The 17280-nt window shown below is 46.2% G+C and overlaps 3 protein-coding genes across 4 annotated transcripts in view; 2 read left to right on the forward strand and 1 right to left on the reverse strand.

Annotated features, from left to right (window-relative positions):
* The window catches only part of wdr20b (WD repeat domain 20b), a 7168-nt gene extending 2031 nt beyond the window's left edge, over window positions 1-5137 (reverse strand). Inside the window, exons 1-4 of one of the 2 annotated variants that reach the window (XM_076044653.1) lie at window positions 5082-5137; window positions 2780-2962; window positions 841-2313; window positions 1-20 (exon numbers count right to left, since the gene is read on the reverse strand). The exon at window positions 1-20 is cut by the window's left edge and continues 2031 nt beyond it. In XM_076044653.1, coding sequence (XP_075900768.1) covers window positions 1-20; window positions 841-2313; window positions 2780-2962; window positions 5082-5102 — 1697 coding nt within the window. In that variant the 5' untranslated portion in view covers window positions 5103-5137. Of the gene's footprint in view, window positions 21-840; window positions 2314-2779; window positions 2963-4061; window positions 4422-5081 lie in introns of those variants that run through there. The other variant, XM_076044652.1, reaches the window with a different exon arrangement.
* A 1102-nt stretch (window positions 5138-6239) lies between these two features.
* Window positions 6240-10825, forward strand: hsp90aa1.1 (heat shock protein 90, alpha (cytosolic), class A member 1, tandem duplicate 1). Its single transcript, XM_076044651.1, has 11 exons — window positions 6240-6395; window positions 7313-7462; window positions 7546-7912; window positions 8016-8149; window positions 8291-8596; window positions 8728-8893; window positions 9035-9225; window positions 9332-9479; window positions 9597-9865; window positions 9963-10296; window positions 10392-10825. Exons 2-11 carry the CDS (start codon window positions 7313-7315, stop codon window positions 10499-10501), a joined length of 2175 nt encoding a protein of 724 aa, XP_075900766.1. The 5' UTR covers window positions 6240-6395; the 3' UTR covers window positions 10502-10825.
* A 368-nt stretch (window positions 10826-11193) lies between these two features.
* Window positions 11194-16963, forward strand: LOC142900384 (heat shock protein HSP 90-alpha). Its single transcript, XM_076044650.1, has 11 exons — window positions 11194-11326; window positions 12874-13026; window positions 13131-13497; window positions 13577-13710; window positions 14102-14437; window positions 14572-14737; window positions 14836-15026; window positions 15431-15578; window positions 15663-15931; window positions 16034-16367; window positions 16489-16963. Exons 2-11 carry the CDS (start codon window positions 12874-12876, stop codon window positions 16599-16601), a joined length of 2211 nt encoding a protein of 736 aa, XP_075900765.1. The 5' UTR covers window positions 11194-11326; the 3' UTR covers window positions 16602-16963.
* The last annotated feature ends 317 nt before the right edge of the window (window positions 16964-17280 follow it).

Consider the following 17280-nt stretch of genomic DNA (forward strand, 5'->3'; position numbering starts at 1 on the left):
TTTTGAGACGACTGCAGTCCCTGTGGAGAGAAACACAGCACTCATTGATATCTGGTAACCAAATACCAGTGGGGCGGCGAGGCAGACACCGGAAGCAGACTGGTCTGGCAGGCTCTGTCATCACTACAGACTAGTGGTGTAGTACTACGGATTGGTCTCGGTCTCGAGACCACTTTTTAAGGGCTTCTGTCTCGTCTCGGACCGGTCAAGATTCAGCCAACACTACAACGACGCGTTAGATGGACGTAACGGGAGAGAATCCGGTCATTTTTCCAAATAAAATTGTTCAGACTCAGATAATGAATGAAACGGGATTAAGTTAACGGAAGTTAATTATTCTTTCTGTCCGGCCCGGTACCAAATTACCCACAGACCGGCACCGGTCCGCGGCCCGGGGGTTCGGGGCCGCTGATCTCGAGTACATGAGAGCTTAAGTATTTGGATGTTCTCATTTCCACTGCCACTCTGAGTACTTCCATCTCTTTCTCTTCTTTTTTTTCTCCATTTTCTTTACATCCCAACCGGTTCAAGTAGAAGAGCGCCCCCTAGATTGTGGGTTTCTTCCAACAGCTGGGAGTTTTCCCGGCTACTGTCACGCCTCGCTTGCTCTGGAGGCTTTCAGTTGGTTTTCTCTTGACTGTGCAAAGCGCTTCAAGATGTCTTTAAATGTGATTTAGCGTTTTGCAAATAAAAGTTGATTGATTGATTCATAACCTCTGAGCATGCAAACATTCGAGATTATTTAGTGCTTGGGCCAGGAGTACAGAACGCTCTCGTGCGGGTCATATGACTGCATCCTCCGCAAGGGTGTGGGGGCTCTGGGGGCGCTTCATCACTCACCACTTTGCCCGGCCGCGCCCACGTGCAGACGAAGCCCTCCTGGCAGGCTGTTACCAGACAGTCCTCCAGGAAGATGAGCACGGTGAGCCTCTCGTGCGCGATCTTCTTGCACACCAGCGGCTCCAGCAGCGGCACGTCCTCCATGCGCGGGCAGAGCGCCGTGCCCAGCGTCTTGACCGCCGCCTCGGCCTTGGCCGTCCGCGACGAGCTGAGCTGGTTGAGCTTGTCGCTGCTCTTGCTGCTGATGTGGCCCATGCTGTGGTTCCGCTTGTGGTCCTTCTCGTGCCGCTCCTTGCGCGAGTCATGCAGCGAGAGCGTGGCGAACTTGCTCACGCCCGTGGCGATGAACGCGCTGTCGATGATGCTGTTGGCCTTGGAGGTGGTGGTGGTGGTGGTGGTGGTATTAATCGTGGTGGTGGTGGTGGTGGTGGCGCCGCTGCCGCCACCGCCGCTGTTGTTGCTGCTGCTGCTGCCTGTGTGACTATTGGGCGTGCTGCCCCCTGTTGGCGCGGAGGAATGCGGCAAGCTGTTGGAGCGAGGCAGAGTGCCGGGGAGGGAGTTCGCCTGCGTGCCGCCCGTGCTGCTGCTGTTCCCCACATTGTCCTTGTTGCTGGTGGGGCTGGGGTTCGTGGTGGATACAGTAGTCGCGGTTGTCTGTCCGGTGGTCGCGGGGCTCGTCGCGCTCATGACGTTGGTGTGAGTCCTGGTGCGCGACAGCGGGAGGTGGGGGAAGAGGATGTCCTCCGTCAGGTCCCACAGGCACAGCTGGGTGTCCTGGCCCACCGAGCCGAACCTGTAGGTGACGCTGACGGGCCGGCTGTCCGTGGAGTTCCTCTTGGAGAGGCGCGAGTGCGCGCTGTTGGCCCGGTCGCGGCCGGCGCTAAAGTGAACGTGCTCGTGGAAGTCCTCGTCGCTGCCGCTGAACTCGGCGGGGAGGTCGCCGTCCTCCACGCTGGTGGTGCAGTGGTCGAACGCCACCACGCTCACCCACGACTTGTGGCCGTGGCCGCGGGCGATCACCCGGCAGTCCGAGAACGACCACACCGTCACCAGGTCGTCCTCGCCGCCCGCCACGATGTACCGCCCGTCGGGGCTCCAGCACACGCACAGCAGGCCGCCGAAGTAGCTCTTCATGGTGCCGTGGAGCTCGGCTGCGTCGAAGCCAAACACGCGCAGGAAGCCGTCCTGGCTGGCGCACGCCAGGAACTTGCCGTCGGGCGAGAAGGCAAACTCGTTGAGGGCGCCCTCGCCCACCGTCCAGCGCAGCAGCGGGTTGCGCGCCGACTTGCTCTTGCAGGTGTGCACGGCGTAGCTGTCGCCCTGCTTCAGCAGCTGGTAGTGGGGCGCCGTGGTGCCGCAGGTGTTCTCCACATTGTAAAGGTACAAGCTGCCGCTGGAGTGAGCCACCAGGAACAGGCTCTCCGAGCCGGGGACCCATCGCACGCACGTGACCCTCGACTTGTCGATGAGTCTCTGCAGGAGAGACATGACAAGAGAAAGATGATATGTACAATGGTTTTTTGTTTTTGTTTTTCAAAATCTGCATGTCTATAACACATATATGTCTATATGTCTGAACATGAGGTCATTTGATTTATCCATTATTCCAAAATCCAACCCATGGAACTGAGCAATAAAAACCTGAAACATCGCAGAAGTGAAAACTTCTAAAGCTAAAAATAACTTTTTTTCACCGGAAGAACATTTACGACATCAAGCTAAATGCGCAGGACCACCTGTGCATCGCAACACCTGCCGCCTTCAGCCGACAAAAACAAGCACGTCGAAGCAGCTGCTGCTGTGCAGGCACTGTCAGCAAAAAAGGCTCCCAAACTCGTAACCCAAGTTCGTGTGACCCCAAAATGCAGAACCAAGTAGTCGCTGCCAATCATGCAATACAGACAAAAAAACAAACAAACATTCATTGAATTGGACTCACCTCTTCGTTAAACAGTTTGCTGGTCTCCTTCTTTATTGGGTCAATAAGCTGCACCTGGCCCGCCGAGAAGCCCACCAGCAGGGAGACGCTCTCCGCTGTCGCAGTGAGGGGGTTGAAGTCATGACACGTCGGCTGCGTTCCCTTATATATCCTCTTGTCTATGGGTTTACTAAGATCTGCAGCCTGAGATCGGAGAAACAAGAGCGAGTTGAGCTGCAAGAAAGTATTTCTTTTACATTTTGACACACGTGTGTCAAATGTTAATGGTTAATGGCTTACTAGAGACAGGACTCGTCGAAAGCACAGTAAATTGCTCCCAGTTTAGAATGAGAGCAAGGTCACAACCAAACAGAGTGAAAAGAAAAGCTTAACTCTCAACTCAAAAGCTTTGACTGATGTTTTAAATATTTTAAAAATACACATTGTGTTATATTTAATTTATATAAACACAACATCTTAGTTGAAGACGACAGAGAAAACTTTTTTTTTTTTTTTTTTTTTAAAGACCACCCAGCATCCATCATAATAACAATGGTGATCACAAACTGGGCGGAACTGACAAGACTGAACTTTCTTCCCAGATTGTTCAATGCACGCAGGAACAATGCCGATGAGCACACAGAGCATCCCGGGAAGAGGCAGCAAGGGATGGCACTGGGAGGCGACAATGACTTCATGGTGCGACTCTTGTACAAACAAGACCGAACGTGACTAGGCTGCGGTGATGTCACCACCGAATTGTGGGTCACATTGCATCGCATCACAATGTTGTGTGCATGACACCAACAAAGAGCGCATACTGCTCGAGAACAGAGTGTGATCTTGCAACCCGCAGCACTCCCTCAGAGATAAAGGCCGGTGTGAACCTGCTGATGGGACGCTGTTGACATCCTGACTCCTACACAGGGCTCCATGCAGAGACCACCGATGGTAAACAAACACAACACAAGACGCGTCAAAGTCTGTTCTCGAGCTGCCGCTTTGGCTGAAACACACACCACGGTTCGTCACAAAGGGGTCGAGCAAGTGACCGATTCCAAAGTGCAAAACGAGGTCAGAAAGCAACTGTTTAGGCGCTGCTGGAGGTCGGAGAAGGGAAATTAGCCAATTAGCTCCCAACTTAGCTGGCTGCGCTACATGGCCTTGTCCAGGCAACCTGCGCACTTCAATGACAGCAGCTAAGAAACTTGACAGCGACAAGGCAACGCGACCGAAGACGCCGGGCGGAAGGGTTGCCAACGGACAGCGCGGGTGCGTCGTCGGCGGAGTCAACATTGTTTACCTTTCTCACACCTTTGTAGATATAAAAGTACAGCTCCCGGCCCACATTGAAACAGATTCTGTCGCCGTTGCCGGACTGGTCGTTCACATTGACGAAAGAGACCTTGACGGGATTCGAGCCCTGCGAGTTGAAAGGCACCCTGTTCGGTCGGCTGTATTCGGAGTGAGTGAGGAGTTTGTAGACGCCTTCCCGTGTGGTGAATTGAGTTTTAATTTCGTTCATCTCCTTCCCTCCTCCCTCCGCCGCCATCTTGGAAATTGGCGTTCATCCTTGTCCGAGCCCCGGATGTGTGTGACTGCGCATGCGTCCGACTGTTGACATCCTCTCGACAGACGTACAAAGTCATGTGAGGCCGAAACGGAAGGCCAAAATCTACTGTAAACAGAAAAACGCACTACTAAAACTCATGTCTACAAAAATTCACCTACGATTTTACTGAAGGTGCATATTGTTATGTTTTGTTTAAAAAAAAAAAAAAGAAAAAAAAAGAAATATCAAACCAACGAATATGTTTTGAGTCATTTTTTTTTTATCATGAGAATAACTTGAGATGACGATCGTGATGACAGTCAGGAGCTGATCCTGACATTTTTTAAAATATGAAGCTCATTATTTCTAACCACACACTAACAAAACTGTAGAAGTTATAAACATAAAGTTGTTTTAATTATTTGTTTGGGATGATGGTTCTTGTGTGTGGAGGGAGGCTGGGAGCTGAATGGGGTTTCCTTTAGTTCATGAGACTAAATAATGCATTATCCTAGTCATACTACTTCCACAAACTACTTTAAACTACATTTACTTTCTAAAAAAAATTCTAAGTGTATTTTCCTTAAACAAGCTAATTAATGAACTAACCCCCCCAAAAATTGTCCTTTGTAGTAAACGTCATCGAGCTTGTAATTGCAGCAACAAATAGCCATTCACTTGAGCATATTGCATCGCTATGCGACCTCATTTTGGCAAACTATTTACCCAATGGTAAATCTGTCTCTCTCCATCAAAAACATATCGCCTTACATTGATTGCGACACGTTGCATGTCTCAGTTACATGGACACGCAGCTTCGAGCAGCGTCTGCTGTTCTCTGGAAACCTTTCCTTACATAACAGACCCGAGTTCAAGGGCTGTATGCTGCCATCCTCTGGTCAGCTGGGGATATGAAAATCCGTACGAAACCCATCATGTTCTCCACATTTACTAATAAGCCTTATTTGATTAGTTTTAGAGTACAGTCAGTGGGTTCTTTGAAATACACTGAAAATTAGTTTTTAAATTGTTGTTATAGTTATATAAAGAGACTATTGAGTAATAAAATACACATACACAGTAAAATAAATGTGTGTTTTTGAGAAAATCGAGAAAACTTTAATTTCAATCCTTTTGAAACAGTGGTTAGCACTATACCCACACACCAAGAAGGTCGTGGGTTCGATCCTGGGCCAGCGGGCCTTTCTGTGTGGATTTGCATGTTCCCCCTGCGTCTGTGTGGGTTCTTCCTCCCACAGTCTAAAAACATGCATGTGAGGTGAATTGGGAACTGTGTCCAAATTGAGTGAATGGATGTATGCTTATTTGTCTTACTATGTGGACCAGCAATGAGCTGGTGACTTGTCCAGTGTGTACCATGCATTCACCCCATGACAACTGGGGTAAGGCTCTAGCAGACCCCCGCGACTCTGAGTGTAGGAGGAAGTGGGTATAGTAAAAGGATAGGTGGATTGCCAAAAAAAAAAACATGAAGATAGTGGATTAAGCTTGCAGGATATGGTTACTGATAAAGCATGCAATGAAAAGACGTCATTCCTACAGCTTTGTATTGTGTGAAAGCTTCTCGGTTTTTGGAGTGCCAAACAAAGAAATGGGCCTGCTGTCCAAAGGAGACCATGTGGCATGTGTGTGTTCAATGAGGCTCTAAGACAGCAGGTGATAGCCGAAGCAACGCACAGCTGTGACGCTTGGGCAAGGGGGGGGGCGATATCTGGCCCTAGAGCTGGTCGAGCTATCAGGAAGACTCTGACTGTGAGTGACAGGCACCGCTTGTGACTCCACACCCGTATAAGGGCACACAAACTTTAGGGCCAGGCCGCCTCATACGCCACCCCCATCCTTGACGCTCCCCCCACATCCCAATCACCGTAGCGTCTGGATCTTCTGGAAGCTTCTGAATGGGACCTTCGAGAAACTCCCCCCCTCGGTATAAAAAGACGCCGGCTCGTGGCATGGTTCGCAGAAGGCAAGACACCTACTTGAACTGACCAGGAGAGGCCTAGCCAGCCGGAGTGAAGTGGAACACAGTATCACATTTTCCAAGGACCTTTGAAAAGAATCAAGGTAAGGAGAAAAGAAAGCCGAACATGAGATACAAATGTGTTTTATTTGTGTGCTGCAAGTTAAACTTAACAGTCGCAAAGTTGTAGTCATGCCAATCGCTAACATAAAAAATAAGGGCGAACAGCTAAAAAAAAAAAAAAGAACCCCAACGACATGAACATAAACATTTAATAAAGAAAGACCAGATGCTAGGGTTGTACTTATAGGCATATTTGAACTGTGGGTTGGCACTGTCTTGTGCGGTGGGAATGAGCACATGGCCAGCAGGGTGACCCTGAATGTGAGATCGCTGGCAAGCGAGAAGTAGCGGACAAAGAAAGATGAAGCGCAAAGAATTTTATCTGAAACATTGCAGCAGAGAAAAAGCAAAGATATAGGATATCGAAAGAATTAACTTTTCTGTGACCTTTGATCTCCCTACCAGACAGGCAAATTCCCTTCCACACAGGGAAATGTGCCTACATCACATTGATCTTAGACTTCTGCTTTAAATCAATTTTATTTTTATTTTTTTTGTATTTTGTTTACTTTTGTTGAACAAATCTGACTAAATTTTCCTCCAGTCATGAAACACATGAGCAGCTCAGTCTAACTCTAACACATAGGTGTCAAGTGACGCCTTCTGGGTGGGGGGAAGCATCATAGCTCCACCCTTTCACCAAATGGCAACTTTTTGATTGACAGAAGGAACATGTGTTCACTCAGCAAAGGCGACAGCTAGCTCTGCACACCAGTGACGCTGAAAGAGATTTCAAAGCACAACATAACTTGTCTCCTTTTTTTTTTAAAAAAAACAAAAAAACAAATGTACACAAAAGCAGGACTTGACAACAAATAAATACATTCAACCAGGAGAAACACTAATGATGTGAAGAAATTAAAACAGGCAGCATTGAACATGAATTTCTTTCCTCCAGATGCCTGAGAAAGCCGGACCTGTCGTGGAGGAGGATATGGAGACCTTCGCCTTCCAGGCTGAGATCGCTCAGCTTATGTCCTTGATCATTAACACCTTCTACTCCAACAAAGAGATCTTCCTCAGAGAGGTCATCTCCAACTCATCTGATGTGAGTGAAAACAACAACACAGTTTCCTTTATTTCCTGACTGTGAGACCCCTTTTTCTAATAAATGCATTCCTCCCAGCACAGGCCTTGGACAAAATCAGATACGAAAGCTTGACAGATCCGAGCAGACTTGAGTCCTGCAAAGACCTGAAGATTGAGCTCAGGCCCGACCTGCATGCTCGCACCCTCACCATCATTGACACAGGCATCGGCATGACCAAAGCCGACCTCATCAACAATCTGGGTACTATTGCCAAGTCCGGCACCAAGGCTTTCATGGAGGCTCTGCAGGCTGGAGCTGACATCTCTATGATTGGTCAGTTTGGCGTGGGTTTCTACTCTGCCTATCTCGTGGCTGACAAAGTGACAGTCATCACCAAGCACAACGATGATGAGCAGTACATCTGGGAGTCTGCAGCTGGAGGCTCATTCACAGTTAAAACTGACACTGGTAAGTTTGAGTTCCCTGGATTATTCCATGCTCATTTCTGAATAATTATCATGCTTGAAACTATATGACTCATTTCTGGGCACCGTAATCCTCGCCTTTCTAGGAGAGTCTATTGGCAGAGGCACGAAAGTCATCCTTCACCTCAAAGAAGATCAAACAGAATACTGTGAGGAGAAACGCGTTAAGGACGTTGTGAAGAAGCACTCACAGTTCATCGGCTACCCAATTACTCTTTTTGTGAGTTGAAGTTAGTCCGGTTTAAAAACCAAATGAGAAAGCAAATAAAAGCAAAAAAAACAAAATGTAACAGATAATGATGACTTATTAATCAAGTTAATGATAATTAAAAAAAATAATTAAAAAAAACTCTGTTCAAAGGTGGAGAAAACAAGAGAGAAGGAGGTGGACCTTGAGGAGGGAGAGAAGGAGGAGGAGGTTGAGAAAGAGGCTGCAGAGAACACTGATAAACCCAAGATTGAGGATGTTGGTTCAGACGAGGACGAGGACTCCAAGGACGGACAGAACAAAAGGAAGAAGAAGGTAAAGGAAAAGTACATGGACGCCCAGGAGCTGAACAAGACCAAGCCAATCTGGACACGTAACCCTGACGACATTACCAATGAAGAATATGGAGAGTTCTACAAGAGTCTGACCAATGACTGGGAAGACCACCTGGCTGTCAAGGTAAACCTTTGTTCAAGTTAGGGTTGACTCCCATATGAACCTTTTTTTGTAATATGTAGTCAAGGCTTTTACAATGATTTCTATATTCTATATGTATTATTGATATTTATATTTCACTCTTGTCTATTTAGCACTTCTCAGTGGAGGGTCAGCTGGAGTTCCGTGCCCTGCTCTTTGCACCTCGAAGGGCTTCATTTGACCTCTTTGAAAACAGAAAGAAGAAGAACAACATCAAGCTGTACGTGCGCAGGGTCTTCATCATGGACAACTGTGAGGAATTGATCCCCGAGTATCTCAGTAAGTTGCATTTTTAAGATAAGTTTAAAATCACATTTACATATTTTTGCCTAAAAGCTTCAACACCTCATTTAAAATATTATCCCATAAGCTGTATAACATATTGTTGTTATTTCATCTATCCATATCTTCTTTGTTAAGATTTCATCAAGGGTGTGGTGGACTCCGAGGATCTGCCCCTGAACATCTCCAGAGAAATGCTGCAGCAGAGCAAGATCCTGAAGGTGATTCGCAAAAACCTGGTCAAGAAGTGCATGGAACTGTTCACCGAGCTCGCTGAGGACAAGGACAACTACAAGAAGTTCTATGAGCAGTTCTCCAAGAACATGAAGGTGTGTTGATTCCCTGAATGTGCTTTGTTTTACTCCCAGTGCTTACCATAAAAATGTATAATTGCGTCTAAACTTTACTCATACCTTTTCACTTCTCCTCTTATAGCTTGGCATTCATGAAGACTCTCAGAACAGGAAGAAGCTCTCTGATCTCCTGCGCTACTACACGTCTGCCTCTGGAGATGAGATGGTTTCTTTGAAGGAGTACGTTTCACGCATGAAGGACAATCAGAAACACATCTACTACATCACAGGTTAGCCATTAAGCGATGTTTCCTATCATTCCTTGCTTTATTATTATGGATGTTTTCTTCAAAATGTGTGAGCAAGTAGTAATGTCAGCTAAAAAAAAAAAAAACTGACTTTCACAGGCGAGACCAAAGACCAGGTGGCTAACTCTGCTTTTGTGGAGCGCCTTCGCAAAGCCGGGCTGGAGGTAATCTACATGATCGAGCCTATCGATGAGTACTGCGTCCAGCAGCTGAAGGAGTATGATGGCAAAAACTTGGTGTCAGTGACCAAGGAAGGCCTGGAGCTGCCAGAGGATGAGGATGAGAAGAAGAAGCTGGAGGACCTGAAAACCAAGTTTGAGAGCCTTTGCAAGATCATGAAGGACATCCTGGATAAGAAAATTGAAAAGGTACTGGCCTCGAAAGAAACCCTTGTCAATGTATTTACGTTTCCACCAGTGAAACTTTTGTTCAATGACTAAATAATACATATTCCGTTGTCAACAGGTGTCTGTCTCCAACCGCCTGGTCTCTTCCCCGTGCTGCATCGTCACCAGCACCTACGGCTGGACGGCCAACATGGAGAGGATCATGAAGTCTCAGGCCCTGAGAGACAACTCCACCATGGGTTACATGACGGCCAAGAAACACCTTGAGATCAACCCCCTGCATCCAATCATTGAGACCCTGAGGGTGAAGGCTGAGGCAGACAAGAACGACAAGGCTGTGAAAGACCTGGTCATTCTCCTGTTCGAGACTGCCCTGCTGTCCTCAGGCTTCACACTGGAAGACCCACAGACACATGCTAACCGCATCTACAGAATGATCAAGTTGGGTCTTGGTATGTACATTTTTTTTTTCATATAACCCATATTTTTCTTTATTATGTCAAAGTCCAAAGGCTTTCTTTGCTAACATCCATTTTATCACCCACAGGCATTGACGATGATGATTCAGCAGTTGAGGACCTCATCCAGCCAGCCGATGAAGACATGCCAGTTTTGGAAGGAGACGATGACGCATCAAGAATGGAAGAAGTTGACTAAAGTTTCTCGCCGTTAACTTTTATGTTGTCTTTTTTTTTCATTTTTGTAAGTTATGATACTTCTTTCAGTAAAGTTTCATTTCTAACAAAACTCCAATTTGTTCAACAAGTGATAACCATCGCGTCCCAAGATAAATATTGGCATGTGTCTGGGGCACAGCATGGCTTAACCTACATTGTGTAAGCTGCTTACATGAAACTACTGAGAACAACCATTAGTAATTTAAAGCCACCGGTAAACTAGCTTGTCTCTTTTTGTAACCCTCATCTTTTTTATGTAATACATTCAACATTTTTAATAAAATGTCCTTTTATATCATGGAATTACACCCTGCTGTTGTGCTGACTGAGTTATTTGATTATACTTTTTTTTTTTTTTTTTTTTTTTTTTTTTTTTTTAATATACTTTAGCATGGTTTCTATGTATTGCAAATAGAGGGGACACATGACTTACATTCATTCATCAACACACCCCATGTTTCAGTCGAATGTTCTGGAAGTTTCAGCGGGTGCTGGGCGATTCATTCGCTCCATGATTTCAATTCCTCACCACCTTGTCGATTTTATAAGTCCCGCCCTGGTTGGCTTGTAAGTGGAGGAAGGGCGCGTCGCGCAAAGTGATTGACAGGCCACCCAGCCTGCCGGCGGCGGGCGCGACCAGGATTCCAGATGGTTCTGGAACTGGATTTCTCGAACGCTCGGAACTGTATAAAAGCGCGACGACCCAACCCCGTGCTTGACTTCCTGCTAGCCGAGGTGTGTGCACCCTAGAGGCGACCTTCACTAATTTCTCGTCGAAGCTCGTTCGACTCTTATCAGGAGCAAGGTAACAATTTTGTTATTCTTCACTTACTGTCACGCCAACGAAGTGGCCCGCTGTTAGATTGCTTGACGAGCTGGAACCTTAGCTTGTAACACTAGCCTGGTTTGATAGAAGCTGTCGTTTGCGATATCGCCGAAAAATAATGGTGCCATCCGCGAAGATGGCAGCGTGAGGAAAGTGAAATTTGACAAGCGTCGATGACAATACAGGAGACTGCGAAGCGTCGAGTTTAATCGCAGCGGTCTGTGATCGGATTTCGACAGATTAATTACCGTGGGTTATTCCAACTTTGGCCAATTATGCATGTGAAGCGGCTTCCGGGAAATGTCTCTGCATTTGCTTAGGTCTCAACTTTCATTCATCGTCCTTGTCAATAAACATGTTCATATCACCTACACAATTATTTTTGAAACACGCCGCTGGCAATGGACCCACGACCAGGGGCAGACCATGTGTGCACTTGTCACACCGAAATAACAACTGGGGAACACGACCTGCTGATCCTAAATCAGTGTCGAGGACCTCCAAGATATATTTGACCCCCCCCATCTTCGTGTCATCCGGTGTTGTCACATTGATTCGACTCGACGTTATTGAAATGTAAGGCCATGATTCACAAAATGTTCCCGGAGGATGGCCGGGAGGAGGAGCTTTCGTTTCCTTTGGAAAGCGCTAGATGTTTCACTTTGCGCCCCCGTACCTTCTAGAAGCTTGCATTTCGCCTGCAAGCCGGCAGGTGGAGTCAAGTGCACCGATGCTAATCTGCAATTCTGGCCATGTGCTCCTCGCCGGCCAACCAAACAAAACTGACCTTGACATTTTTCAGGACGAGGTGATTAGTGTAATTCGCCAACTTTGTGTTAGTAATATGGCCAGCTCCTTGAGTAACTTCTAAATTATATATATATATTAAAAAAAAATATTTGAGCCATCAATGGAATTTGAAAGGACTCTAAGAGAACGTATTATGAAAATTTACTGTATAGTGATGAAATGGTGTTTTGATTTTCAGCTTTGTCATTTGGGGTACCTTGTATTGCAAAACTTTGAAGAACAAGTAACTAATATTGTCATCCTGCCGTCTAATTATGAATGTTGAAAATTACAATTTAAAAAAAAAAAAAATAGTGCTGTGTTTTGTGCACTTTTATCTCTCTGTAAGCCACTCAAAATCTTGCTGCGCATTCTCTTCTAATTAATATTTCAGAGGAGAGATGAGAAGAGTAATGAAAGTGAAACAGGCCGGCGATGCCGGACTGTTTGGAATACCATCTGCCAGCTCAAGATCTCGTACATAAACTATCGCTTTCCACATCTTGCAGCGGCCACAGAAAATGGCAAAAACGGCTAACGGATTTCTAAGCCTCCAACTTAAATAATGGATCACATCTGTTTAAAACAGATTAAATTTGTAACACAGATTTTTACAACTGTGCTGTAAATTCTTATGAAAGACACCTGTGCAGTTTACGTTATATAATTCTTTGCCTAAAAAGTCAAAGCTGCATTTATTTAACCCCCCACCCCCCCACCCCCACCCCCAATCAAAGATGCCTGAACCGCTTGAACAACGGATGGAGGAGGAGGAGGCGGAGACCTTTGCATTCCAGGCTGAGATTGCTCAGCTGATGTCCCTGATCATCAACACTTTCTATTCCAACAAAGAGATCTTCCTGCGGGAGCTCATCTCCAACTCCTCAGATGTGAGTTTGCTTTTCAAATGTGTTGTGAAAAAATGGACGGCATGATTTAAACTCATTTAAATTCTTTCCAACTTTCATCTATGATCTATAATGCTTTCCACCAGGCCCTGGACAAGATTCGCTATGAGAGTCTCACGGACCCGAGCAAGATGGACTCTGGCAAGGACCTTGAAATCAAGATCATTCCAAACAAAGAAGAACGCACCCTCACCCTCATTGACACGGGCATCGGCATGACCAAAGCCGACCTCATCAACAATCTCGGTACCATTGCCAAGTCCGGCACCAAGGCTTTCATGGAGGCGCTGCAGGCTGGAGCCGACATCTCTATGATTGGTCAGTTTGGCGTGGGATTCTACTCTGCCTACCTGGTGGCCGAGAAGGTGACGGTCATCACCAAGCACAACGATGACGAGCAGTACGCCTGGGAGTCCTCTGCCGGCGGCTCATTCACAGTGAAAGTGGACACTGGTAAGTGTTTGGAAAGTGGATTTTTCTGCTAGTGTTAGCTAGTGCCCTGTGTTGACTTTTCTGTTCTTTTGCTTTAAAGCTGAGCAAATCTCTCGCGGCACAACGGTGATTCTACACTTGAAGGAAGACCAGTCGGAATACCTCGAGGATAAGAGAATCAAAGAGATTGTGAAGAAGCACTCGCAGTTCATCGGCTATCCAATCACACTTTTTGTAAGTGCCATGCTCATTATTTCTTTTTTTTTGACAGAGCAACACAGGAGAAAAAGATTAGTCATTTTTCAAATTCTGCTTTCTCGGCTGATGCCTAAATGCATTGAGCTGCAATCAGCTAAAAGGAATTTTAGCTAAGGGCGCGTAACACAAATTCTGAATCACATTTTTAAATAAAAATGTATTGATCTGCCTTTATTAGTTTACTGTTGCAAATGTGCTGGGCGCACCAATCTGGCCCAGGCATTCCTAATTAATGCAAAAAAAGAGTTTCTTAAAAAAAAAAAAAAAAAAATGTATCGCATCTATCATGTCTCCTACAAACGTAACACATACCAACAATGTGCTGAGGCGCCGGTGGCTTGTTTATTTCTTCCCGTTGAAACTTCAGGTTGAGAAAGAGCGCGACAAGGAGGTGAGCGACGACGAGGCAGAAGAGGAGGAGAAGGAGAAGGAAAAGGACGACGAGGGGGAGGAGGCGGAGAAGGACGAGGACAAGCCGGAGATCGAAGACGTCGGCTCGGACGATGAGCACGACCACGACCACGACAAGTCCTGCGACAAGAAGAAAAAAAAGAAGAAGATCAAGGAGAAGTACATCGACCAGGAGGAGCTGAACAAGACCAAGCCACTGTGGACTCGAAATGCCGACGACATCACCAATGAGGAGTACGGGGAGTTCTACAAGAGTCTCACCAATGACTGGGAAGACCACATGGCCGTCAAGGTTAGTTCTAGTAGGAAGCTCAACGGGTTGCAGATTACAATTTGAAGTTTTCAGCAATCTAAAAACAACAAAAAAAACAAAAGCAAATTGAAGTGACATTTACCTATGTAAATGTACTTTTTCCACTTTTCCAGCACTTCTCAGTGGAGGGTCAGCTGGAATTCCGCGCCCTGCTCTTCGTGCCTCGACGAGCCCCCTTCGACCTCTTTGAGAATAAGAAGAAGAAGAACAACATCAAGCTGTACGTGCGCAGGGTCTTCATCATGGACAACTGCGAGGACCTCATCCCAGAGTATCTCAGTGAGTCTTCACCCAAATATTTATTTATTCCCAAGTGCTCCTTGCAACTGCAACCACACTGCTGACCACACTTGTGTGCCCCCCTCGCCCCTCGCCAGATTTCATCAAGGGTGTGGTGGACTCTGAGGATCTGCCCCTGAACATCTCCAGAGAAATGCTGCAGCAGAGCAAGATACTGAAGGTGATTCGCAAGAACCTGGTCAAGAAGTGCCTGGAACTGTTCACCGAGCTTGCTGAGGACAAAGAGAATTACAAGAAGTGCTACGAGCAGTTCTCCAAGAACATGAAGGTGGGTGTCCTGGCATCACACACCTTAGTCCTGCCGTGGCATATTTGAGTCCATATTGTACCCTGTGTTTTGACAGCGGCCCAGAACGAGGATCTTTTTAAATCCTGCTCCTATATTTTGCGCATTGGACCCCTGACAAGCAGTTTCAGTGAATGGTCGTAGGCTGTCCTCGTTACATCAGACCCATCTGTCTGTTCCTTTGTCCACACTGTCCTCAGGTTAAGCTGTTTTTTGTGTCTTTCCAAGCTCCTTGGCACCATCCTGCGCTTAACTAGCGAGACGCAGCGTATAGTTGGCTGCACCTCACTGAACAGCGTTTACATTTCTGTGACGCGGCAACTCGTGCACCTCTCATGCGAGTTTAGCAATTCATGTTGACTTGAAGCTATCGTTTTGTCCATTAGCTCGGCATCCACGAGGATTCCCAAAACAGAAAGAAGCTGTCTGAGCTGCTGCGGTACTGGACCTCAGCCTCCGGCGACGAGATGGTTTCCCTGAAGGACTATGTGACGCGTATGAAAGACAACCAAAAACACATCTACTACATTACCGGTGAGTGATAAATTCTCCCTAAAAACGGAATGTCTACAGATGCAGAGATGTTTGACTGTGCCTTTGACTTTTTTTGTGTTTCAGGCGAGACCAAAGACCAGGTGGCTAACTCTGCTTTTGTGGAGCGCCTTCGCAAAGCCGGGCTGGAGGTGATCTACATGATCGAGCCCATCGACGAGTACTGCGTCCAGCAGCTGAAGGAGTTTGAGGGCAAGAACCTTGTCTCGGTGACCAAGGAAGGCCTGGAGCTGCCAGAGGACGAGGAGGAGAAGAAGAAGCACGAAGAGACAACAACCAAGTTTGAGAGCCTTTGCAAGATCATGAAGGACATCTTGGAGAAGAAAGTTGAAAAGGTACTGGCCTCGAAAGAATCCTTTGCCAATGTATCTAAATTTCCACCAGTGAAATTTCTGTTTTGTTCAGTCTAAAAAATATATATATTCTATTGTCAACAGGTGATTGTCTCCAACCGCCTGGTCTGCTCCCCGTGCTGCATCGTCACCAGCAACTACGGCTGGACGGCCAACATGGAGAGGATCATGAAGGCCCAGGCTCTGCGGGACACCTCCACCATGGGTTACATGGCAGCCAAGAAGCACCTCGAGATCAACCCCGACCACCCCATCTTGGAGACCCTGAGAGTGAAGGCTGAGGCCGACAAAAATGACAAGTCTGTGAAAGATCTGGTCAATCTGCTGTTTGAGACAGCCCTGCTGTCCTCGGGATTCTCGCTGGACGACCCTCAGACTCACTCCAATCGCATCTACAGAATGATCAAGCTGGGTTTAGGTTGGTATCTGTTTTCTAGTCCGTCTTGCGGTCAACCCATTTGTAAATGTTTCAAACAAATCACTTTAACTGTTTTATATTATGCCCCTGTCCTTCTTGCGCCGCGCCCCCCCCCCCGCAGGCATTGACGAGGATGATCCCACACCAGACGAGCCAACAGCTGCTCCCACCGAGGACATGCCTCCGCTCGAAGGAGATGACGACGACACATCCAGGATGGAGGAGGTGGACTAGGCCCGTGTCCACGTTCCCTACTAAACATTCAAAAGTAGTGTAATGGTTACAGGTGTTACAGATCAATGTTGTAAATGAGCCTTGGAGAACGGCGGTTACCATATTTCCTTCTCAAAGTTTACCTTTTCTCCTTTTTTTTCATTGTCAGTATGCAATCTAAGGGTCACACCTTAGATAACTTTAGCTTGAAAGTTGTCCATTTTTGTACGTTAAGTTGTATTGCTGGGTTTCATTGTATTTTTTTTGTTTGTTTGTACATTCCAATGTTCTTTATGGGTGTTCTTGCTTTAAGTAAAATATATATTAAAACTGGCACGGTTAATAGAAACATGGGACAGAATTAAAGATTTAACAATTAACAAGGTGTATTTAGATTCTATTTTTATTTTGTTTTAGCCGTTGCTGGAATATAAAATAACATTTCAAAAAGATTTTAAGAATAGGGATTTTTTTTTTTTTCCCTGGGGATTTTTGCCTCTAAATGTGGAGGAAAAAACGTACCCATAAACTTCCTCTTGATTGGCAGCCATGAGCCATAAAGTATACCATCGTCGTTTCAGCATTTGATTTTGTTTTGGACCATAATCATATAGTAAACATTAACCTCAAGCCTTAAGTAGCCTACAGTAAAATAATTACAGCTGTGTAGTGATTTTAATGCAAACCGGTCATTGATACA

Source organism: Nelusetta ayraudi, unplaced genomic scaffold (genome assembly GCF_046127955.1).
Source record: "Nelusetta ayraudi isolate G7.1 ecotype Tasmania unplaced genomic scaffold, CSIRO-AGI_Nayr_v1 ptg000082l, whole genome shotgun sequence".
Lineage (NCBI taxonomy): Eukaryota > Metazoa > Chordata > Actinopteri > Tetraodontiformes > Monacanthidae > Nelusetta > Nelusetta ayraudi.

Coding starts and splice junctions, on each gene's coding strand:
- LOC142900384 (XM_076044650.1), top strand. CDS start 12,874: ATGCCTGAACCGCTTGAACAACGGATGGAGGAGGAGGAGGCGGAGACC. Junction 14,438..14,571: donor AAGACCACATGGCCGTCAAG/GTTAGTTCTAGT, acceptor CCACTTTTCCAG/CACTTCTCAGTGGAGGGTCA. Junction 14,738..14,835: donor CCTCATCCCAGAGTATCTCA/GTGAGTCTTCAC, acceptor GCCCCTCGCCAG/ATTTCATCAAGGGTGTGGTG.
- hsp90aa1.1 (XM_076044651.1), top strand. CDS start 7,313: ATGCCTGAGAAAGCCGGACCTGTCGTGGAGGAGGATATGGAGACCTTC. Junction 8,597..8,727: donor AAGACCACCTGGCTGTCAAG/GTAAACCTTTGT, acceptor TTGTCTATTTAG/CACTTCTCAGTGGAGGGTCA. Junction 9,866..9,962: donor TGGATAAGAAAATTGAAAAG/GTACTGGCCTCG, acceptor CGTTGTCAACAG/GTGTCTGTCTCCAACCGCCT.